We start from the raw sequence: 25749 nt of genomic DNA, 5'->3' as shown, positions 1-25749 counted from the left end.
AGAGTGGTGTTCAATGTCTCGCCAAAGACGTTAAAAAAAAGGCGCTCATTGGGAAGCAATCCAATTGTTTCTTTTAATTGTTTGTTTTGATTTTGTGTGATAGTTTAAATATGTTTTTCTTGAATTTAACTGATTTCGGGTTGAAATTTTCGTTTTTGGTGAGTTGTAGGTGTCTATCTTATTCGGCGCGCCCGCGTCATGACGCCCAGGATACTCACGGTCAGAGAGCTCCCTTGCCCTCTTGACGCGCCCGCGTCATGATAAACAGTAAGCTCACGATCAGAGAGCTCCTCTGCTCTCATGGCGTGCCCGCGTCACGTTCGCGGGAAAGGTAAGGATTAAAAAAAAAACACAGAAAATCTTTCTTTATCCCCGTAGCTTTAGTTTCCAAAATTAAAAAAAAAGAGAAAAAAAAATTATTAATTTCCGTAAAAAAAAAAAACACAAAAAGAAGGGGGAGATATTTTTCACCGTAGCTTTGGTTTCCAAATTTCAAAAAAAAAAAATAACAAAGAAAAAAAAAACAGTTCCTTTCTTTTTCTTTCTTCTTTCTTTCTTTTCTTTCCTTCTTTCTTTTTCTTCTTTCTTTCTCTTTTCTTTCTTTCTTCCCCACTGCTTCCCTTCTATCCTGCGCACGCCGACCGAGAGCCGCGCCACCACCCACGGACGTCCTCCCACCAGCTCCGCTCACGCAGCGAGCTCTCTCCCTCTCTCTTTGACCCGCGGCCATCAGCCGCAACCCACGCCTCCACTGGCCGCCGCCGCCGCTGAACCTCCATCGCCGCCGCCAACTCCACCATCGTGCGCCAAGACCGCAACCTGCCCTCGCGCCCTCCCTCTCCTCTTCGCAACTCCCACCTCGCCGCTCTCCACCTATGCGTCGCAAGCTCCTGTCCGCGACCAAGCCGCAGCGCCACCGGCCTTCCCCCTTGCAGCACCATTGCTCCGTGTAGTTGTCAAGGTGGAGGTATTCCTTTCACTCCTGCTCTTTAACGTATCCGGAAACCCTTGTTGGTGACTTTGCAAATTCGAGTGCGTGGACAACTTTTTGTGATCAATTGTGACCCACTCTGCTGCTTTATTACTGAGTAATTTGAGGTCGGTTGTGGAGATTAATTTGGGTATCGTCTGCTTGGATCGTCTATTGCCACTTTAGTGGGGCGATTCTTGCTTTCGTTTGTCTGATTGGGAGGCTTCTATGCCCTTTATATTGCTTATTCATGAATTGCATGTTGAGTTGGGAGACCTGTGCCACATGATTTACTTGCTGCTGTTGCTAGTTTCAAATTGATCTATTGGGGGGCAGTCTGGCTGTCGAGAATTGGGTATTTGTATTTCTTGGTGGGTGAATACTTATTTGGGGGGTTTTTGCTTTACTACTGCTCTACTCTGCTATAGCAATTTCATTGATTTTGGACTACGTTTTGCCCCCAGTGGTACTAGTGGGAATATTTTCAATTGAATTTGGTACCTCTATTTGGTTGGCTGAGTTATTTTTTTTTTAATTTTTTTTTCAAATATCTAAGTTGTCATTGTTGAAATTGCTGATTTTAAGTTAAGGCATTAACTGGCCAACTGGAACCATTTTTTTGAGATTTTGGGTGGACAGAGTTTGGCATTTGCTGGTTGAATTGAGTTATGATGTCTCAGAACTTGGGTGCGCACTTCCACCGCATCGGTTTCCCTCCATCGTCCCCGCCTACCCAGTAGCCACTTGAGAGGGAAGTTTCGTTGTCCTCTTCACTTTAATTGCTTTAATTCCTCCATTGAGGACAATGTAGGATCTAGGTGTGGGGGGGACAGCTGTGCTAGTTTCTTTTTCTAGTTTTTAGTTTTCAGATATTTTTCTTTTATTTTTAGTTTGTTATTTGTCTAGTTTTCGCCTACTTTTTGTCATTTATCTGTCTAGCTCTACCAAGTTTGATGTTGGATTGTTGCCTCTATTTCTGCTATTGCCAAGTTTTAATAATAAAAGGGTATCGAGTTAATGTGGTTGAATCCAAAAATATCTCTTTGGTGAATATCGATGATTGTTTCATTCTTATAATTTTTGGTTAACTTTTCTAGGCATAGGGAATGATTGTTGGCATTTTCATGTGAATTGGTCTGGTTATTAATTTTAGTTCTCCATGTTTGAAAATGAGGCAAGCTGATGCAAGTTTTCTTTTGGTTCGTGTGTTATATTAAGTTTTTATGATTTTTAGTTATGAATAAATTTGACTGTACTCCACTATTAGTTACTACTGAGTAACCGGGATCTGCACCTAAAAGTGTTGATTCTCGCGTCAAAAGGTAGTAATTCCTATGAGTACGTGGTCACGTGGCGATAGAAGCTGAGTAATCGGGCTCCTTCATCTGGCAAATATTGGAGTTCACGTCAAAAGACTCTAATGGCTAGCGACTAAGTCTTTTGTTACTATTGAGAAACGGAAAAAAGAGAGAGAAGAAAAAAAAATCAACAAAAGAGAAAAGTAGAAAAATGTGATAAAAAAAATGAAAGTTGTGTTAGTGTGTAATAAAAGTCAGCTTGCCGATTTATGGATTTAATGTTGAGATTCTGGTTAATAGTTGGACCATTTGCTGATAAATGTTGCGCGTCATTCCATTTGCTGATAAATGTTCCCTATTACCTGACTCAATGTGATTTAATTGCTGGATTCTACTCACTTTTAGTATTTTACATTTATTTCAGGGAGTAGAACGAAAATACCACAATCAATGCTAATTTGACAGTCATCAGGAAAGAATTCAAATAGGAGGTTGACAGGGGCATTTTGGGAACACAAAAAAGACGTGAGCCCTTTGTAATTTGGGCTGAAGTCTTCCTTTCTCCTGGGCCGCCGCACATCTGAGGAAGGCAGAGGATAAAAACCAAACAAATAGCAGAGAAAGAGGACGGCTGGCTTCCTTAGCTTTTCGTCCTGTAGCTTAGCTTTTACCTTTGATTTTTCTATAGAGAGCTTTGAGAGATGGAGCTCACGTATGTCAAGAACAAAAGGAAAGACTTGAGTCATGCTCTGTAGTACTTTTGATTTAGATTTTAGCTTTTCGTCTTGTAGTGGGTTTGCTTCCCTCGCATGTCAGAGGCGATCAGGAACATTGAATTCTCCTCTGTAGCTTCATTATCCTCCATCGCGCAAGCGAATTGCATTTTCCCAGTTTCTGTGATAATGGTCGCGTTCCTTGCTGCAATTTTCCATGGGTTTAGTTCATCAATTATGAACTAATTCCCTTTGTCTAGTCAAGGGACAACGGATGCTTTGGGTCGCCTAAAATTGTGAGATCGATTTAATTTTATCTTTTGCTTTTATTTATTGGTATTCGCATATTCCCTGGTTACAGTGCTTATGATTGTTCAATTAATTGATTGTCTTGGATCCAGATAATTAGTTAATTTGATAATCTATTGTCAATTGGGACGTTAAATCCGTAATTGTTTAATTGTTTCAAAATAGTGATAACTGGCATGATTGGATTCGTGTCAGGGGAATACGCGGGCTAATCTAAAATAACCCTGGTAGTGCGTTATTTGATTAGAATAGGGCTCCTCTAATACGTAAAGCAATTGGGGAATTAAATCTTATGGGCGTACCTAAGATTATTTTTTAATTAGAGTAGTGATTAACGGGCGTACCTTAATCACCGACACAGTAAGGAGGGGTTGACTGCCATCGCTTGTTTGGTAGTTATAACCTATTTATTGGTAAATAATTGTAATTGGCTTTGCATCGATGATCAATTAGGTGAACCATTGCTGAAGTTATTTCTTGGCTAGATCGTTAATTAATATTACCTTGATTTTAGTGAATTGCCATTTGATTTCTAGTTGTCTACTTCATTTTATTTTTAAGTGCTCTCTTGCTTTAATTGATTCAGGCCTTTAATTATTGTTATTCTGAGTTCAATGAATTGTGGTTTAATTTCTAGTCAGTTACTTATTTTTATTTTCTTATTTGAATTTATTTGATTGTCGTCGTTCCTACAAAATCACCCCTTGTGTTACTTTGGATTTCTTAAGAAACAAATATACCCAGTCCCTGTGGATTCGACCCTGCTTTCCGCTATCTACAGAAATTACTTTTAATTTGAGCAGGTTTTATTATTGCACAGGCTGACAACCTGTCAGTTTTAGTTTTTGTTGTTTATTGGATTATTTTGGTTTAACTGCAGAAATAGATGGAGCAGGGCCCCTTGTAGAATACTAGCGAAGAATAGCCTCTGGTGAACTTGTGGATGGAGATATTTGCTAGGTTGGTTAACAGAATTACCACTCTATGATTTAATTCCTTTGAAGGTAATAGAATGCATAATGATTAGTAGTTTTAAGCACACAAGGCAAGGATTTTGTTAATGTGGCGTTGTCCCACATTGGCTTTTGTATAAGGGAACCTTTCCCTTAGTTGCCTATAAATACAGTGGGCCTGTGATGGGGTTAAGTGCACCAAAATCAAGAGAGCATTAGTGGGCTATTTGGGCCTTTGGGTCATTAAACCTTTTGTTTAGTTAAATATTTTTAGACTCTCTTGTGTTTTTAGTATTAGGTGTTTTAGGTCTAGGAACACTTTCCTAAGGCATCTTTTGTACTCTCTTCTTCATGGTAAAATATTGCTCCTCTTTCGCCTGTGAACGTAGGTCAATTTGACCGAACCACGTAAATTCTTGTGTTCCTGTTTTACTTATTTCTGCTTTGTTATTTGTCTTTTGGGGTTGCCAAAAATCTTTTCGTCAATTTCTTGGGGCCAGACCTAACAAACTGGTATCAGAGCTTCTTCGGAGGCTTTGGATTTTGTGGCAACAATGACAATAACAAAGACTGTCATCGAGAAATTCGACAGGAATGTCAACTTCGAGATGTGACAGCTTAAGATGGAGGCCATTTTGGTTCAAGACGGAGTTGATCTAGCGATACACGGAATTGAGAAAAAGTCAGAGAGTGTGATAGAAGCAAATTTTGCTGAGATGGATAAAAAGGCAAGATCCAGTATTATCTTAAATCTCTCTAACGAGGTTTTGCGGGAGGTAGCCACTGAGACTTCGGCAAAGGCTATGTGAGACAAACTTAAGGTCTTGTACATGAAGAAGACAGTTGAGAATCGGCTTTATTTAAAACAAAGTTTGTATATGTTTCGCATGACTGAAGTTACATCTATACTCTCACATCTTGATAAATTTGATTCCATTATTATGGATTTGGAAAATACAGATTCAAAAATTGATGATGAGGATCAGGCCTTGTTACTTTTGTGTTCCCTTCCCCAATCTTTTAAACATTTTCGCGATACTATGATTTATGGAAAAGAAACAATTTCGTATTAGGAAATTAAATCTGCATTAAAATCTAAGGAGCAGATAGACAGGAATATTACTGAGGAATTTAGTGGAGGCCATGCAGAAGGTTTGGTTGTTACGGGCAGAACTGAGAGAAGAGAATTTGATAAAAGTAGATAATCTAGATCTAAATCCAGACATAGAAATATGGAGTGTAATTATTGTTATAAAATGGGGCACATTAAGGCAGATTGTTTCAAATTGAAAAACAAATTAAAACAAAAGGGGAAACTTGGCGAGAAAAATTTTGAGACTGCCGAATCTGGTGTTGCAGCTGATGAGAATGAAGGAAGTATTTTCTTTGTAACTGATGACAGGACAAGGTCTAAAAATGAATGGATTTTAGATTCGGGGTGCTCTTATCACACGTGTCCCAATAAGGATTTATTTTCTACTTATGAATCTTACAATGGTGGAATTGTTTTGATGGGTAATAATGCCGCTTGTAATGTTGTTGGTAAGGGTACAATTCGAATTAAAATGCATGATGGTATTGCGAGGACGCTCACTAATGTTAGACATGTTCCTGATTTGAAAAAGAATCTCATCTCTTTGGGCACCTTAGAGACTCTTGGGTGCAAATATACAGCTGAAAATGGCGTTATGAAGGTTTCTAAAGATGTTCTCGTTGTAATGAAAGCTTGCAGGGTTGGTAGTTTATATGTTTTGCAGGGATCTACTGTCACAGGCTCGGTTGCAGTTTCGTCATCATCATCTTTGTCTGATTCTGACATCACCAAATTGTGGCATATGCATTTGGGACAGATGAGCGAGAAAAGCCTGGGCATATTAAGCAAAAGGGGACTTCTTTGCGGTCAGAGTACTGGGTCACTGGAATTCTGTGAACATTGTATCTTTGGAAAGCAAAAAAGAGTTAGCTTCAGTTCTCAAGCAATCCATAAGATGAAAGGTACTCTTGATTATATTTATTCAGATTTATGGGGTCCATCTCGTATTCCGTCTAAGGGTGGTGCCAGATATATGTTGACTTTCATTGATGATTATTCAAAAAAAGTTTGGGTTTATTTTCTTAAACATAAGAATGACGTTTACCTCACTTTCAAGCAATGGAAAGTTTTGATTGAGAAACAGACAGGTAAACAGATCAAGCGGCCTAGAACAGATAATGACATGAAATTTTGTGAAAGAGAATTTGATAAATTTTGCAAGAATGAAGGAATTATTCGGCATCACACTATCAGGATGACGCCTTAGCAAAATGGTGTAACCGAACGTATGAACAGAACACTTTTGGAGAGAGCGAGGTGCATGATCTCTAACGTAGGGTTGGCAAAGGATTTTTGGGTTGAGGCAATTTCTATGGCCTATTATATTGTCAACCGTACTCCTTCTGCTGCTCTTAATTTCAAAACTACTGAGGAAGTTTGGTCAGGTATTCCTGCTGATTATTCTGATTTTAAAATTTTTGGGTGTCCAGCATACATGCATGTAAATGATGGAAAATTAGAATCTCGAGTTAAAAAGTGTATTTTCCTTGGGTATGCTTTTGGGGTGAAAGGATATAAATTATGGTGTTCTAATCCCAAATTTCCAAAATTTATAATCAGTAGAGATGTTAATTTTAATGAATTCTCTATGTTATCTTCCAAGAAGGAGTCGTCTAGTTCTTGTCAATCAGATAAAAGTATGCAGAAACAGGTGGAGCTTGAGATTGGTAGTTCTGGTCCTTCTATTCAACAAGTGCCACTAGATGCATCTGAATCTACTGATGAAAATAATTCAGAAGAAGAAGAATATTCCATTGCCATAGATAGACCAAGGAGGGATATTCCACCACCACAAAGATATGCAAACTTGGTTGCATATGCTTTGTCTATCGCAGAAGAAACTGATGTAGTTGATGAGCCTACTACTTATTCAGATGCGATTGCTTGTGATGATTCTGCTAAGTGGTTGGTTGCGATGAATGAAGAAATTGAGTCTCTTCATCAAAATGAAACTTGGGTTCTTGTGAAGCCTCCTCTAGATAAGAAAATTGTTGGATGAAAATGGGTTTTCAAAAAGAAAAAAGGTATTCCAAAGGTTGAGAATGCAGGTACAAAGCACGTTTGGTTGCAAAAGGCTATAGTCAGGTACAAGGTGTTGATTTTAATGAAGTATTTTCACCTGTTGTAAGCATAGCTCTATTCATGTTTTGCTTGCTTTAGTTGCCATATATGATTTGGAGTTGGAGCAGCTTGATGTTAAGACAACTTTCTTACATGGTGAATTTGAAGAAAAAATTTATATGAAGCAACCTCAGGGATTTGAAGTTGAAGGAAAAGAAAACCATGTTTGTTTATTAAAGAAACCCTTATATGGATTGAAACAGTCTCTAAGACAGTGGTATAAGAGGTTTGACACTTTTATGTTGAGTCATGATTAATCAAGGAGTATGTATGATAGTTGCGTTTACTTCCGGAAGTTAGATGATGATTCTTTTATTTATTTGCTGATTTATGTTGATGACATGCTCATTACTGCCAAGAATTTGTTAGAAATTCATACTTTGAAGTTGCAGTTAAGTAGTAAATTTGATATGAAACATTTGAGAGCAGCTAAAAAAATTCTTCGCATGGAGATCAAAAAAGACCGAGGAGCTGGAAAATTATTCTTGACTCAAGAAAATTATCTTGAAAAGGTCTTGGAGAAGTTTGGCATGAAAGATACTAAACCTGTGACTACTCCTCTTACTAGTCATGTTCGACTATCTGCTGCTCAGTCACTACAGTTAGTTGAAAAGGAAGAGTATATGACACGGATTCCTTATTCCAACGCAGTTGGCATTATGTATGCAATGGTTTGTACTCGTTCAGATATTGCACAAGCAGTCAGTGTGGTTAGCAGATATATGTCGTATTCCGGAAAAACACATTGGCAGGCTGTGAAGTGAATTCTCAGATATTGCACAATGGTTTGTACTCTTCCAGATATTGCACAAGCAGTCAGTGTGGTTAACAGATATATGTCGTGTCCTGAAAAAACACATTGGCAGGCTGTGAAGTGGATTTTTAGATACTTGCGAGGGACTTCAAATTGTAGTTTGGAGTTTGGAAGAAATAATGACACCTTGGTTGGTTTTGTAGACTCTGACTATTCTGGGGATCGTGACAGGAGAAGATCACTTTCAGGTTACGTATTTTGCATTGGCGGTTGTGCAGTTAGTTGAAAAGCTATTTTACAACCCGTTGTAGCTTTATCTACTACGGAGGCAAAATATATGGCCATGACTGAGGCAATCAAAGATGACTTGTGATTGAAGAGTCTATTTGACGAACTTAGTTTGTATCAAGGTGTTACTACTATTTACTGTGATAGTCAAAGTGCCATTCATTTGAGTAAAGACCAGATGTATCATGAGAGGACGAAGCACATTGATGTGAAATTTCATTTCATTCGAGATACTATTGCTGAGGGAAAAGTCCTTGTTCAGAAAATTAGTACCAAGGAGAATCCTGCTGACATGTTCACAAAACCTCTTCTAGTTTACAAGTTCAAACAATGCTTGAATTGGGTTGGTATTCGTTGTTGGTGATTTAGATCCATTGGGGTTTATGTGGAGAAGGTGGAGCAGTTTTGCTATTGTTGATGTTGGGGGCACGCCAAGGTGGAGATTTGTTAATGTGGCGTTGTCCCACATCGGCTTTTGTATAAGGGAACCTTTCCCTTAATTGCCTATAAATATAGTGGGCCTATGATAGGGTTAAGTCCACCAAAATCAAGAGAGCATTAGTGGGCTATTTGGACCTTTGGGTCATTAAGTCTTTTGTTTAGTTAAATATTTTTGGGCTCTCTTGTATTTTTAGTATTAGGTATTTTAGACGTAAGAACACTTTCCTAAGGCATCTTTTGTACTCATTTCTTCATAGTAAAATATTGCTCCTCCTTCGCTCGTGGACGTAGGTCAATTTGACCGAATCACGTAAATTCTTGTGTTCCTGTTTTACTTATTTCTACTTTATTATTTGTCTTTTAGGGTTGCCAAAAATCCTTTCGTCAATTTCGTGGGGCCAAACCTAACAGATATTAAGAAGAGCAATTATTCAAATGGTCACTAAACTTTTGCAATCGTCGAATTTTGGTCACTGAACTATTAAAAGTTTGGTTTTGACTATTGAAATATGTAAAGTTAAGACTTAAGGTCATTCTGTTAGATTTAGTCATTAAATACGCCAGATCTGAGTGCCCATGCGATTCCCAAGACAAAAGAAAGGGGCAAATCAGGGAGACATTTGTTGAGTAATAATGATTCTTTTGGCATTCTACTAGATTCACTTCGTTTCGGTGGTAGCTGGAGAAAAACATTTTTGTGGGATTCGAGAAGATGATCACGGAGTTGAAAGTTGGGGGAACTTTAATTCGTCTTTGGTTCCAAAGAGTTCTGGTTTTCTTGCCTTTGCTTCCACAGATTTTGTTACCTGTGGCATCAGGGAGGCTGATCTAGTACTTGATTGTTGGTTCGTAAATAGTCCTTCACCTTTAGATTATGATCCTCCATTGCAGTTATGCAGTCCCGGATTATGTAGCCTTGCTACTTGTGGTGAAGGAAAATTGGCCTTCAACACCAGCATTCTCAATGAGCCAGATCTGACCAACTTGTGTGTTCGAAAAGATCTTAAGATTTGTGGTCCAATGGTGATCCAAATCTGAGGACCTGGAAACTCCACTGACTGATTATGAGGGAAAGTACTTACCTCGGATCGGAGTGGGCCAACCCGTGAAAGAATTCTACCTGGTATCAGATACGGGTAGCCAATCAACTAGCTCCAATGCCAGCCCTGCGATGCATGCTTTAACCAATCCGACCCGATCTTTGACCCATCTGAGTCTTCATCTTATAGTCCTTTATCCTGTGCATCGCAAGAGTACTTCCCTGGGCACAAACCAAAATTGCAACGCTGACCTGTGTACGTATGAAGCGTTGTAGGGAGATAACTCTAGTACTATGGGAGAATTTGCCACCGAAACGGTGTCGTTTGGAAGTTTAGGTTCGGTTGACAAAGTAGCCATTGGGTGTGGTCCAATGGTGATCCAAATCCTCCTTCGTGTGTGGTCCAATGTCCTGGGATTGCCCAAGTGTTTCGGCTTTCAGAACTGAAGGATGCCACCAATGGTTTCAAGGAGTTCAATGAGCTTGGTAGGGGGAACAATGGATTTGTCTCCGAAGTTGTTCTTGCTGATGAACTTCCTAAATTGTCCCTTGAATAATGTTCCCTCTTGAACTTAACGACTAAATCTAATAGAATGGCTTTGAATCTTAACTTTATATATTTTAGTGGGCAAAACCAGACTTTTAATAGTTTAGTGACCAAAACTCGATGATTGTATAAGTTTAGTGGCCATCCGGATAATTTGTTCCTTTAAGAATAGCAATCCTATCGCTTGTACTCTTGTTAAGTTTGTTGCATCTACACCTGGTTGAGCTACTCTCCTTTCAAAAGATTTTTTCTGGTTAGCTTGTAACAATAATGGCAAACTAGAAATGATATCTTAGCTTGCTCATATCATGTGTAAATGTGCTGCATTTTTTAGACGTACTGGCTACAGATAATTTGAACAGTTAAATAGATGTTAGGTAAAAATTTTGCTACTTGTACTTTTCTTTCGTGGCCTTGTTTGGATTGGGATTTCTATCAGACAATTTTTATATTTTTTATTTTTCGTAAATAAAATTTTCAATCACTTTTTTATTTCACATACATCAAATCACAATAATATATTTTTTTTATAAAAAAAAAATCTAAAAATAGCAATCCAAACAGATAAAGCTTTCAAAAGAAAATAGGTTTTAAAAGAAAGGAATTTTGGATGATGTTTAAGCAAATCATTTCAGTGCTATGTGAGAAGCGAATGGTCAGAGTCTTCTATGTTGTCTTTTAAAAGTCAAACACCTTCTGAAATGGATTTGAAGTTAGGCGCTTTGAGAGAACTTCGGAGACTCTATGACCAGCTGGTTGAAAATGCTGATGCTTGCCAGCTTGATCGATATGCGGCCTCCTACGCACTAGTGTGTGTATATATGTGTGTGTGTGTGAGATTTTGAGAAAGATTTCAAAAGTCAAAAACCACAATATTTCTTGATGGATCATTTGCACAAGACCTAATGAAAAGGTGTCTCGGATAATACAAAAGACAGATTCCAAGAAGATAAACTGTCGGCAGCCAATAGAATAAAGATAAGAGTGTGGACAACAAAAAGTTGCTTCCTCCGTTCCTTAATTAGATGGCCCGAAAAAATATTACTTTACTTTTCAAAATTACACCCTTTATCTCTCTTCAACTATACCTAATAATACTACTTGTCATTTACCTAAGTAAGGGTAAATTTGAAAAAAAGTTCATAAATACTTTTTTGATATCATAAAATGATAGATAAAAAGAAATAATGGATTAGGACATCTATTAAGGAACGAAGGGAATATTAGTATGTTAGCGGAGAAGAGATGTTGGACGAGGGTTCGAGCTCAATTTAGCCTCTTTCCTTGTACGCACTTCCCCGCGGGATCAATTTAGCTTGACCAACCAAATTAACAATAAGGCCTAGCCACCGCTGGTATTTTCATGCTGCTAAAGTTCTTTCCCATTGGACGATGAACACATTTTTAAGAGGGTCTTTATTATAATTTTGAAGTGTATTGCATTATTTCATCCACTCAAAACCGGCTTTCTCCGGTGCCCAGTGCATCATTTTGCTGTTTGTCTTTGTGCATCTCCACAGAACACAGTTGACCTCCTTGCATTGCTGCTGCTACCGTGGGCAGAAAAATGCATCCTCACAGCACTTTTTGTGATGTGATGTATGTGAGATAAAAAAGTGATTGAAAATATAAAAAAATGGATTGAAAAATATATTTATGATTCAAGAGAAATATTACTTGAAATAATTTTACTATCCAAAACCGTTGGGACTGGCTACTGCTAAGTCTTTTCCAATTACATGGTGCATAGTACATTTGTGAGACGTTCAGCTCGAATCAGGCTGGTGTCGTTTTTACTTTCTCAAGGCGGAGGGTGTGGAATGTACATTAATTAGCAGTGTGACAATTGTCTCATCACAATTGGCTTTTTACAAAAGGCCACCAAATCAGCAAATATTTTGAGTACAGTAATCTAGCTTAGTGATTAACATGTGTATCACATGATTAAGTTGTATTTGTCTGTTGGAGGAAGTAATTAGTCAGTTTAGATAATTTATGCTGAATTATGTCCAACTGAGATTGAAATGGGAATAAAAAAATATCTCATCAGATGCGTCAACCTCCAAATCCTTTTGATTGAACAGTAGATTACTTGCCAAATTTTATTTATTTGTATCCCTCCAATTTCTTTCTTTTCCCTTATTTATTTCTTCTAGGTACAAAACATACAGCACACTGAAATAAACTATTGCATAGATTAATCCTGGAGAAAGCTACTCCCCTAACATTTTCAAGAAAAAGTGGGCACAATAGGGGAGAAGAATAAACATCGACTTAAAAGAAGAAAAAGCTTTTCATCCATAAAAATCGATGCGTCTGGTGTTTTAGACGCCACAATAGGCCTTCAGTGGATTTGGAGTATTAAAATTATCATCTGTGCTCAAGAATCGGAGATAACCAAAATTGTCCAATGGCTTATATAATAAGGGGTGTTCATCATCAACCAACTCTGTTGGTGTCTCTACCAATTTTTTGCAATAGGAAAATTGTGCAATCGAATACCTAGTTTCTCTTCCCTTCATAGTTACTCTATGAAATGGGGAATGCACTCTACCGTTGCTCCACGCCTGCATTTCAAAAATGTATACAATCAATATATTAATATCCACTAGAGAAGTCAGCATTTACAGCAAAAATACTGAAAGTTATGGCACAAATGCCATGCCAATATTCTAGATGATTAAGGTAGTAACATCTGTGAGGCCTTTTTCCTTTTCGTTCTAATTTGACCATAACACATCCAACTTAGATGATGTATGGCGAAGCCATTATTGAATCAACTTTTCTAATTGAACCAAAGTTTTTTAACTTTGTTTTTTGCTTTTTACATAATGTTGTAGTATTTTAATAAAATAATTAAATTCTCAATTAAATGTGCATGTTAAAAGGGAAATAAATTATTGAAATTTTCTGAAATTTATAGGTGTTTGAATGGTTTTTCCTGAAGATTTATTATATGAAATTATGACTTTTCAATTACTTCGAGGTATTGTAACTTACAATTCAAATTTGGATTGAATGGGTATTGACCAAAGAATGTGAAATTATGATGTTTCAATTACAATAAGTTTTTTGTAACCTACAATATAAAATTGAATGTGTTTTGAATGGCCAATAATTTCAGCATTTACTTAGTACTTTATTAGGAATATAGGTTATGTTTATCTAACTTTTCTTCACCTATATATATATATATATATATATATATATATATATATATATATATATATATATATATATATATATATATATGCATAGTTGAGATAGAAAAGTTCTACTGCAACTGTTTATGTCTTTTGAGTCTAAATTCATTATTTTCTGTATCATAGTTAGACAAGAAATTAATAAGGCATTTATAAAGGTATACTCTCCCAGTTGTGTAGTCTAAAGAGAGTGTTAGTAAGTATGGCTGAAGTGGTGTATCTTGGAAATGACAAGTTAGAAAACTTGTTGCATTAGAGTTGATTCTTTTATAGAGGCTTGAATCATTTTAAAGAGAAACAGAAATATCCGTGTCTCAACCCTCCACACTTGAGTATTAATATATTGTTATTGTCTAATCTTTCTTTTGCATATTTGTTTTCATTTTAGTTTCAGGTGAAAAACACATAACAATTGTCCCGGTATATTCATGACAAAGGGAAATGATTTGAAAAGGAAAATGGAATTTTAAAACATGGATTTTTAGAGGATTGCAATGTTGTAACTAATCAAGTTTAATATGATCCAGGCTTGCACATTTAATGACAAAAAAAGAAAATATCTCACCGAGAATACATCTCCAGCCATGATTACTACGGAGGAAGGAGGAAAATCAATAGGAATCCAGCTTCCATTCTTCAACTGAACTTGTAAACCATCAGTTTCATTCTGTTGAAGTATGGTTATGAAGTTCTTGTCAGTATGAGGAGCAACTCCGACATTCATCTCATTCTGTTCGGGTACCCTGTACCTTATGAATCTAACATTATAAGTCACTGATCCCACATGAGATTCGTGGTACTTCTCCACACCATAGCTTTCAAACACCAATTTGCTCACCATTTTATCTAATTCTGCTACTTGATTTGCATAGCAATGAAACAGTTCACTAGTCATGGGAGGGCATATTCAAAAAAAAAAAAAAAAGGTAAGCATTTCGGATGTGAATAATGCATAGTAGCAATAAACTATAAGAAGAATTACATATTAATGGAAACAAGTTTACCAGAAATGGTTATTTTTGGAAGGCCACATCTGATTTGCGAACTTCTCGACTGCTTCAAGATTTGTTGCATCTTCAATGCACATGCTTTCGTAGAGGTTCACGTTGGGTCTTGGCCGAGCATAACCAGAGAGGGGAGTTTGAGAAGTGTTTTGGACTTTAATCTCCAACGGCAGGTTAAACAAATCTTGCAGCTCAGAGAATAAGGAATCACTAACCTCTGAAGGATACTTATCATGAACAGCTATGAAACAGCCATACTCTTCAAATGCCCGTGTGACAATGTTTCGCGCTTCAGTCCAAGAATCTTTTCCGGATCTTAGGATTTCCTCCGTTAAATTTATGACCGGAAGCCTGATATTTGAAGCGCATTCCATGGTTTTAGGCAGCCTCTTTCCTTATACGCACTTCCCGTAGCTCAATTTAGCCTGATCAATTAGCAATGAGGGGTAGCCAATGCTGGTATTTGAAGAGCCAAGAGGTTAAACAATTCAGAATAATATGGCAAACTAGCTAAGTTCTTTTCCAATTACGTAGTATATTTATAGGTGTAAATTCAAGTGAGCTAGGTCTCATTCTTTCTTCTTTCTTTTTCAAATTTCAACAAGGGAAGTGTACATTAATTAGTACTAATTACAGAGTACGTCAATAACAATTCATAGTACGTCAATAACACTAATCAACAAACCAACTACTCTGCTGCTAGAGTAACAGAGTAGTTGGCCGTCAAGAAAGTTTTATTTATTTATTTTTTTTGTCTAGCCAAGCAGATTGACTTTTGCATTTTACGAGACTTTATCCACAGGAAACCACAAAAGCCGGCATCAAGAAAGTTTTATTTGATTGTAGGTTAAGGATCAAATTCTTGGTTTACATTCTAATATCCAGATTTTATTAGAAATATTTTGCTAGTGGGTGCCTATGCACTCATCAGGGTCGACGAGTTTCCTTTGATCTTTTTAGATCCCCTCCTCTTAACGTAGAGTACAAATAATTATAGTATAAAATCTATCATATAAAAAAAAGTACAATAATGAGCAGTTTGACAATTGTCTCGTCACAATTGGCTTTTTACTTAAGGTCACAAAATAAGTAGATATTTTGAGAGCTCACAAGGATACTAATCTTATACAGTACCTCTTAATGTAGAGTACAAATAATTATAGTATAAAATCTATCATATAAAAAAAGTATAATAATGAGCAGTTTGACAATTGCCTCGTCACAATGGGCTTTTTACTTAAGGCCACAAAATAAGTAGATATTTTGAGAGCTCACAAGGATACAAATCTTATTCAGTGATGAACATGAGAATCTCATGATTAAGTTGTATTTTCTAGTTGGAGAAAGCATAATTATTAAACTTGACATGACAAGGAGTCCAGCAGAGGAATTGGGTCACTAGTTGAACCTGTGTGTATTAATTTAATAAAGTACTTTTAGATACTAATTATTATATACTTAGAAAAATATATAATAAATATGTAAATATTAATAGAAGAATTAATTTCATTTTACAAGTCTTGTTAAATTTTATCTCCACAATTACATATTTTTAGATAGAGAAAAACATCCCGCTTATTTTACATGATTAGGGAAAAAATTTATTGGTGAAAAAATAAACTATAAAAATATTACTAAAGTTCTATACATTTCAACTTATACAATTGAAGTTGAAAGGAAAATTAGTGAATTTCTTTTTCAATTACGTTACACATTTGTCAGATGTAAATTCAAGCCAAGTAGGTCTAATTCTTTCTTTTTCAACAAGGTAAATGTACATTAATCAGCACTAGCAGTTTGATAATTATCTCATCACGGTTGGCTTTTTATAGAAAACCACTGAACAAGTAGACATTTTCAAGGCCCTCAAGCATGCTAATCTTGCTTAGTGATTAACCTCTGTATCACATGATTAAATCGCATTTTCTTGTTGCAGGAAGTAGTTGGTCAGTTTGGATAATTTATGCTGAACTATTCCCAACTGAGATTGTAATGGGGAAAAAAAAATATCCCGTCTGTTGCCACAACCTCCAAATACTTTTGTTTGCGTAGTAGATTATTTGGCAAAATTTATTTGCTTGTATCATCAACATATTTTTTAATTATCTTTTATTTCACATACAGCACATTAAAAAAGTACTACAATATTTTTTTCAGAAAATTATTCCAAATAATCAACTATCCAAATACAATTCTTTTTTTTTTTTTTGATAAATAGAACATGCATGATGTTCATCTGAGTTTTGCTGAAAGCAAATGCCTTGATGCACCGCGCTTTAGGGAAAAAGAAAAAAAAGAAGAAAATGTTATTGGACAAAAGGTGCACATGACTTCAATTAACTAAACAAGTTAATCAATCCATTTGTTCAAGATTTTGCATCATTCATCTTGTTCCAGATTGATTTCCAGCTGCAAGGTCGGAATTTTAAAAATCGATGCGTCTGGTGTTTTAGACGCCACAATTGGCCACCAGGGGATTTTCATACACGTTTGTAATAATCTCACCCTTTTTTTTTCTTTTTTTTCAAAACTCTAAAACTTTATTGATCAACTTGAGGAAAAACCATTACAGACTGCCCTAGTTATGGATAATCCGTCTAACCGAAGGAACCCCCCCTCTATCAAGGCGCATGGCTCCTCTAGCTACACGAGGTAAAGCTATTGAAGAAGTGTAAACCTCCTCTCTCCCCTGAGCACAGCCGACATTTGATAAAGCATCAGCAACCTGGTTTGCCTGGCGGAGACAATGTCGAACTGTTAAGAAATGGCCGCGTAATCCCAGCAGCTGCTGAATCTCGTGATACACACTCCAAGGATATGTAGCCTTTCCAAGGAGAATGTGAACTAGGACAAGTGAATCTAGCTCTACCTCAATCCTGCCAAACCCGCGTTGAAAGCACAATTGAACCCCAAAAAGAAGCGCACAAACCTCGGCCTGAAGGCTCGTAGCATGGCCAAAATAACACGAGAACGCCAGAATCAAACTGCCACCGCCATCCCGAAGTATCCCTCCTCCTCCACTAGCGCCAGGATTACCCTTGGAACAGCCGTCCGTATTGAGTTTGAGAGCACCCGCCGAAGGCCGAGACCACCGCACCAGCGTATAGGAAATCCGGGGTGCCCACCCTGAGATCTCTGCATAGAAACGTACCCAGTCCGAGGGGAAAGGCCTCCGGTGGGGAAGAAACAGACCGAACAGCTCCAATAGATCGGACAAAACCAAGTTGCACACCCTGGTCCACCCGATACAGGCCCCATCATATCGCATGCTGTTTCTGCATTTCCATAACTGCCAGCAAATCAGGAGTGGGAGAATCTGATGCACAAACTCGAGCTGTCGGTTGCCTCTCCTCCCATACCACCAGGCCGCCATACATCCACGAAAGGACGACCCAACCCAAGATATTCCCACAGGATCCCCAAAGAAATGCCATACCCGTGACGCCATCTCCCCCGTAGCAAAGACGTGGTCAATAGTCTCGATAGAAGGCAAAGGGCAACACTCACACTTGGAAGGCCCCTGAACCCCAAACTTCATCAAGCAACAGTCCACCGGTAAACGCCCGCGAAGTAGGCGTAACAAGAAGAAAGAAACCTTCAAAGGCACCAACGGATGCCATATTCGTCTAGACATAAATGAGCGATTAACATGCCTCCTCACAAGGTGGAACGCCGAACTTAGGTTAAATTGCCCTGATAAAGATGGTCTCCATACCATTAAATCGGGCAAATGACCTACAGGAGGCACAACCCGCACGATCTCACTGATAACCCCGTGCGGAACCCATTGCTGCAAGAGTGGAAGGTTCCAATGGCCATTCTCCACGAAATCAACAAGCAAATGGTCCGAGACACTATCCAGCCGAGAGGCCAGAGAACCTGTCCCGAGCCAGTTATCAAACCAGAAATTCAAGCCTCCAGATCGCCCAATCCAACCAATGTGAAGCTCTGCAAACTGCCGCACTGTCACCATCCGTCTCCAGATTAGCGAACCCCCATTACAATTTACCAAATTAGGATGCACCTGCGCACAGTACTTAGCCCTCATAAAGGTCGCCCATAAAGAGGCCAACGAACGGAAGTTCCACCAAAGCTTGATGGAGAAGGCTCTGTGAATATCCTCCAATCGTCGCAGCCCCAAGCCCCCTTCATCCCCTGGCACACATAAATCCTGCCACCTGATCCAATGACACTTATGCCCCCACTCCGACTCACCCCAAAGGAAATTTGAGAACCGCCCTTCAATCTCCCTAAATACCGACTTGGGTGGAGATGCAGCCATCAAGAGGAAGAGTGGCAGAGCAGATAGCACATGCTTCAACAGAACAATCCGACCCCCGGCAGATAACAACTTATTCTCCCAGGACTCAACCTTTTGCACCACAGCCTGGCATAGCCCCTCAAAAAACACTCACCCTTTGTAATATCACTAATCTCCCATAAAACACCCACTAGCTTCAAGGATGCTTTGAAGGAGATTTCAGGTGACACTAATTTTCCAATTTTCTTTGGTGTTTGGTACATCTTTCCATTTACTAACACAGTTGAAAAAATTATTTTAATAATTACCGTACTACATTTTTTTTTGTGTTGAACATGTTTATGATGCAATAAAAATAATATTCGAAAAAAATTATGTACCCAAACACACCAATGGTCTACAACCAAAATACTTAATAATTTCTAGCATTATTAAATGGGATAGAAGAAAAGTGAAAAACTGACCTACCATAGGTGTAAAAGACAGGACCTCTCCTGTTCAATTTTAGTTTAATCTTACCTACCATAGGTATAAAAGCCCCAGCAGCCCATGTTCCAGTTTCTGCAGAAACAAAAGGAAATGCAATGAAAACATTAAAAAACCTGACTTATAAAAATTATTTAAAAAATACTTTAATAATTACCATACTACTTTTTTTGTGTTGTGATTAATGCGAAAAAAGAAGATGGTTGAAAATATAAAAAAGGTTGGAGAATGTGTTTATGATGCAACAAATTTAATATTTAAAATAAATTATGTATCCAAACACACCAATGGTCTACGATCAAGATACTTACTTATTTCTAGCATTATATGCTAATAGCATAAAGTTCAAGTCATCCCAAAACTTATCAGTGAAATATAAGAATTTGAACTCAAAATCAATGATCAAGGTATCTTTTAGTTTTATGATGTGGAATTAGATTCACAAAATTTTGATGATCTAAATATAATTTTACAAATCTAATGACCCTCATAGGTTCCAAATTGCATTTATAAATTTGGGTTGTAAAGTTTTTAACAGAGGACAGATTCATTATTATATCTATCTTGATAAACTGATATATTCGTTTACAATAAAAAAAAAAAGAAAAAAGAAAAAGGCCAGTTTTATAGAGGGGATACACAAATTCTTTGACAATCTAAATTATTAATTTCTTCTGTATTTTCAAAAAAATGATTGCCATTTTTACCAATATATTTGAAACTCTAAGATTATAATTTTTAGTAATTATAAATATACTGATATTTTAGGACACTATATTTTAGTATTAAGTTCTTTTGGTTCTAGAACAGTTTCTTGAGTTTTTTGTACTTTCTTGAATCACATAAATATAGTGGTGTCTCTTTTCTTTATTTATTTTTTGCTTTGTTATTGCTTTTTAGGGTTATGAAGACACTTTTCCTCAATTCCGGGGGACACAACATCTATACAGCAGACGGCACTTTAAAAGAACCAGAAGCCACGAAAGGTAGCTGGAACGTAATGTCATTCCAATCACTTCTAAAAACAGTACCTAAATTACTAGAAATATGCCAATTGTAAAGCCACGAAAGGTAGCTTGCAACGCAAGTTTTTAAATTTTCAGTGTTGTCAATTTACTTGCACCAAAGGAGAAAAACGACAACTAGTGATTGATACTAAGAAAATGGGGAGTGTGAAAGGATTGGATTAGATTTCGTCCAAATGCACATTCTAAACAAGCAATTAAACATTGCAGTGGGTGAAGATAAGTATTCAAGCTTTCTGTTACTTGCACGTCATTCATTGGTTGTACGTATCATAGTTTATTTGTCTTAGTGCTCCGTAATTCTTTTTTATTCCAATGATCTCTCCGACTTATAAGATTCCACTCAAATAATATTAAAAAATGATAATATTAATCTTTATTATCAGATCAATTTCGATGCATGGGACACTCTCTCAATTATCTTGTCTCCATATCAATTATCAGATCAATTATTTTCGACAAAAAAAAAAAATTTATCTTGTCTCCATAGATTTTTTTAATAATCTACAGTCGTTTAGGGCGGCCATTGGTTTGGCGGCGCTTTTAATATATGCTGTAATTGTTGTGACGCTTTTGCATGGATGAATCATTTTTATGTGGTTAATTAAAATAAAAAAAGCCATTATAAATTGACAAATTTTTATACGCACCCATACTTCACTGCTGATTCATATTGAGACCACATCATCTTCTGTTTATCAACTTCACTACTCCAAAATACATTCGAACGGTTAGAACTCTTTAACTCAAAACATCCAAGCCAAAGAAATTATTCCCCCATATTTACAGCACTTTTTTGGTGCCACGTTTACACTATTTTCTGGTAGTGTTCACTAGTACGAACTGAGAAAATGGAAGTCCTCAGTTCAGACATAATAAAAGGCATAGAGGGAAGATTTTTTCTTAGTTCCGGGGGCCTGGGGATAATAGAGACAAAGTTTTTGGGTACCGGCATATTTTTTTTTGGACCATGGGCATAAATTACCTAAAAGAACAACTAGTCATTAGTTTGATTTATTCGAATTTGCAGTGAACTAGACCTCCCTCTAGTTAAACAATCAAAGCTTAACTTGCCATCCCTTGCTCAGGGACCTCCCTCTCATCCCTTACTCGTTGGTTGGGTACGTAATTACTATTAAATTTATGTGTATTTTTCCTTGATTTTGGCCAAATTATTGTAATAATTGATGGATTATACTTATATGTGGCAATTAGTGCTAATTTCAGGAATATGGCAAGACAAGAGTCAAAAAACGGATTAATGAAGATTCTTAGCTTTTTTTCATGTAGTCGTGCCTAAAGCTAGCCTGCAAGTCCGGAGAAGTTGGGATTTACGCATGATAGTTTCCCAATTCAAGTTGAAAACCTAAAAAGGCATATTTCCAAATTGTATTGGAAAACGATTTGATTTATCTTTTATCAATATAGGGAATATTTCTTTCATAGGAAATTAGAGTAGTAGTACTTATTTGGAAAAGTAGTAACGTGAGGAGAAGGGAATTTGTTTTTCGTGACTTTAACAGTTCGTCCGTGGTCCAAAGAGAGGAGATACTACTAGTCTTAGCAGCAAGCAAGAACAACGGAGCGCCTTGCTTTGCGTCTTTTCTTTAGTTTTTTTCTTTTGCCAGGCGCGTATGCGATTTCCTTCAATGAAATTGTGCGGATTGCCTCCCAACGATGAGTGGCTAATTTCTTATTCTAGTCAAGGGTTAACCAAGAATTTTGTTCTCTACGACTATCAGATCTAATTATTTTTATCTGTTTCTTTTATTCGTTAGTATTCACATGTTTTCTGATTTAATTTCTCATACTTGTTTTGTTATTTGAATATCAATTCAACCTAATAATCTAGTATTAGTTCAGATAGTTAAATCCGTAATTGTTTAATTATCTTAAATTAGTGGCGACTAGCGTGATTGGTTTCGTATTAGGAAAATATATAATCTAATTTAAATAAACCCTGATAGTGTGTTTATTGATTAGAATAGGGTTTTTCTAGTTTTTAATGCAATCAAGAAATTAAATTCTATGGGCATACCTAGAGTTGTTTCTTGGTTAGAAAAGTAGTTAATAGGCATAAGTTAACCATCGAGACGGTAAGGAAAAGCTGGTTATCATCGCGTGTTTAGCAACTATAACCTATTTATTAACAAATAGATGAAATAATTATTGCATCGATGAATAGTTGTATGAACCACTTCCGTAGTTATTTCTTTGGCTAGAGTTCACTTATTATTAACTTAATTTAAATTTCTTTCATTTGATTACTTTTAGTTAAACTGATTTTTTATTTTAATTTTCCAGAACCCCCATTTAATTCTTGTGTTAGAAGGAAATAAATCATGGAGTCCCTGAGGAGACGACCCTACTCACCACTACAGTTGAATTTAAGTTTGAGAGTAGGAATTTTAATTTTGGTGGTTTAACACCCATCAAATTTTGGCCCCGTTGCCGGGTACTAGTGCCTTTTCGATTTATTTTCTTCGGATTTTTATTTTTTTCTCTTATTTTTTTTACTAATTTATGACCGCTAGTATTCAATATTTTGGTAATAGACTGGATTCTATTCCTATAAGGGTTAATGAGGTTGGTGTCTCTTCTAATGATCAACATTTATATACACTGACCTCTCTTGTACAAAAATTGGCTGTTGCAACCTATGAAATTTGTTACGTCTGCATTTCAAGATGACCTGAAAACATGAATTAGGAATCTGTGGTTAGGATGTGTCTGTAACTAAGATTTAAGTTACGGACTGTGATATTCATATTATCCTTTTACTTAATTATCGTTTACAGTTGCAAACTCCTATTAATCACTAACTTTCTCAATTAATTATTAGTCCATCACCTTATTCCTAACTTTTGAAATTTCAAAACTCCCTTGAATTTGGGACACTGACGTAGATTGTCCATCAAAATTGCTCATTTTGGACTTGCAAATAGGGATGGCAATGGGGCGGGCACCCGCCGGGGTACAAATGGGGCGGGGCGGGGGCAAAATATTTACCCCCGCCTTAAAAAGGGGCGGGGGATGGGGCAACATACACCCGCCCCATCCCCCGCCCCGTCCCCTGCATAAAATATATATATATAAATACATAAAAGTAACAAAACCCCTAACTGTTCAAGATATTTTTGGTTAGCGTTTGGGAATTCTTCCTCTTTCTTGTTAGTTCTCAAAAATGCTTGGACATACGAGGAGAGTTTTGCTTTTCGTATAGGCTTGCTTCTAATTTTTTTTGCTTCATGTACTAGGCTTTTGTGTGCATAAATTTCTGAGTTGTTCAATCCTTTTAGATAGCCATGGATATAACTTATTATGGTGGGGGTCATCTTTAGCTAATTAGTTCAGGAGACCTGTGAATGCTTTTAGTTAATGGGAAAAGCTCTATGTTGTTGTAAAGCTATGCTGTGGCTTTGGATATGAATCTCTGGCATCTTATGTACTAATACTCGTTTTACGGCAATTAAATGGTTTAGGATTTTAGTATTATAAAAAAAAAGATAGCCATGGATATATGTATAATGCTGAAATAACTCCAAATGATATATTTTGGTCAGGAGATGGGCTGGTAACTGAAAAGTCAGATATACATAGAGGGGCAATCAAGTGCAACGTAATAAAAAATTCAATGAATTATTGTAAATGAACATTTTATGATAAGTTGATTTCTTTTCTCGCGTGGGACCGCAGGGGAAACGGTGCGGGGGCGGGGCGGGGGTGGGGGGCAAGGGGCAGGGGACAAGGGGAGTTATTTGACAACGGGGCGGGGGATGGGGGAAGGAACCCCCGCCCCATTGCCATCCCTACTTGCAAAGCTTTATACTTCTGTGAGTAAGCTTAATATTTTCTTTTTAATAATCTAGAGAAAAATATCTACTTTTCCACAAAAACCACTAATAAGCAAAGGGGTATTTGGACACACATCAATTTTTCGACTTGCATGTTCCAGAGATAGGTGACTTTCTTGGCCCAGCCAACCTCAATCGTATCATGCCCTTGATCAAATGCAAACTTCCAGCCTAACGTACTAGAATACTATGCTAATTTTATCCTTGTCATTTAACTAATTAGTCCTATCTTTATCATATAGAAATACAAAAACTAATTCTATCCTAATCTTATAGTAGTTACAAGGGATAACAAAATAATAGGAGAGAGAAAGAAAATAAAAATAACATATGCTAACAATGTTTGCTATGAAGAATCGCAATGCCCCTCGTCCCGAGCGTTTCACAGCTATATTTTTCAAAAGCAATTGAGAAATTGTGGGAAATAACGTCATTGCTGCTTTAAAGTTCTATTTTGAGAATGAATACATGTATTTTCCTCAGAACAATGCCTCATTGTCCTTGATTCCTAAGATTAAAGATGCAGTGCAGATGATGGATTTCAGACCTATCCCCTGCTATAATCTTCTACATAGATGCCACTCAGATGTATTAACCAATATTAGACTAAAGAAGTTTTGCCTGATTTGATTTCCAAAACACAAAATGCTTTTATTAAAGGGAGGTAGATTGCAGATAGTGTGCTAATCATGCATGAGCTGGTCCGTGGATACCATAGGTATAGAGGAAAACCAAGATTTGTGCTAAAGGTTGACTCCATGAAAACTTATGATACTGTGGATTAGCATTTCCTATTTACTACTATGAAAATTATGGGATTTCCTGAAAAGTATGTTCACTGGGTGGAGAAGCATGTCACCACAACACATTTTTCTATCAAGGCAAATGGATCATTAATTGGATATTTTCATAGTGAAAGAGGACTTAGACAAGGAGACCCCATTTACCCCTATCTCTTTCTCATAGGTATAGAGAGTTTTTCTACACTATTGCAAAGAGATATTCAGAAAAGAGGCTTTGATTTTCACCCTGGTTGTACTGAGCTTAATTTTTCTCATGTTGCATTTGCTTATGACCTTTTCCTTGTGTCTGCTGTTGCTACTACTCAGTCTCTCCACGTTCTTAAGGACTCTCTTACTGAATTTGAGTGGTTATCTGGACTTAAACCAAATCTACAGAAGAGTAACGTACTTTTATCAGGAGTGTCAGATGAGGTTGCTGAAAAGCTAAGTGATAGAGTGAGCATCACTAGAAGTGCCTTTTCTGTGAAATATTTGGGATTGCCATTGATATCTATTAAGCTTAGATATCAAGATTGTTAACCTATCTTCAATAAAATTCAGCAAAGAATTTATAGTTGGGCAAATAAGAAACTCAGTTACGAGGGTAG

The 25749-nt window shown here is 37.0% G+C and overlaps 1 protein-coding gene across 1 annotated transcript; it reads right to left on the bottom strand.

Annotated features, from left to right (window-relative positions):
- Nucleotides 1-12702: 12702 nt before the first annotated feature.
- On the bottom strand, nucleotides 12703-15242 carry LOC113689910 (probable 2-oxoglutarate-dependent dioxygenase AOP1). Its single transcript, XM_027207715.2, has 3 exons — nucleotides 14734-15242; nucleotides 14295-14616; nucleotides 12703-13093 (listed from the first exon to the last, which is right to left on the bottom strand). The coding sequence occupies exons 1-3, from the start codon at nucleotides 15105-15107 to the stop codon at nucleotides 12851-12853; spliced, it is 939 nt and encodes a 312-aa protein (XP_027063516.1). The 5' UTR covers nucleotides 15108-15242; the 3' UTR covers nucleotides 12703-12850.
- Nucleotides 15243-25749: the final 10507 nt, after the last annotated feature.

This window comes from Coffea arabica, chromosome 5c, assembly GCF_036785885.1.
Source record: "Coffea arabica cultivar ET-39 chromosome 5c, Coffea Arabica ET-39 HiFi, whole genome shotgun sequence".
Lineage (NCBI taxonomy): Eukaryota > Viridiplantae > Streptophyta > Magnoliopsida > Gentianales > Rubiaceae > Coffea > Coffea arabica.
The sequence above is the reverse complement of the archived record's forward strand: the minus strand, read 5'-3'. Positions and strand labels throughout refer to the sequence as shown.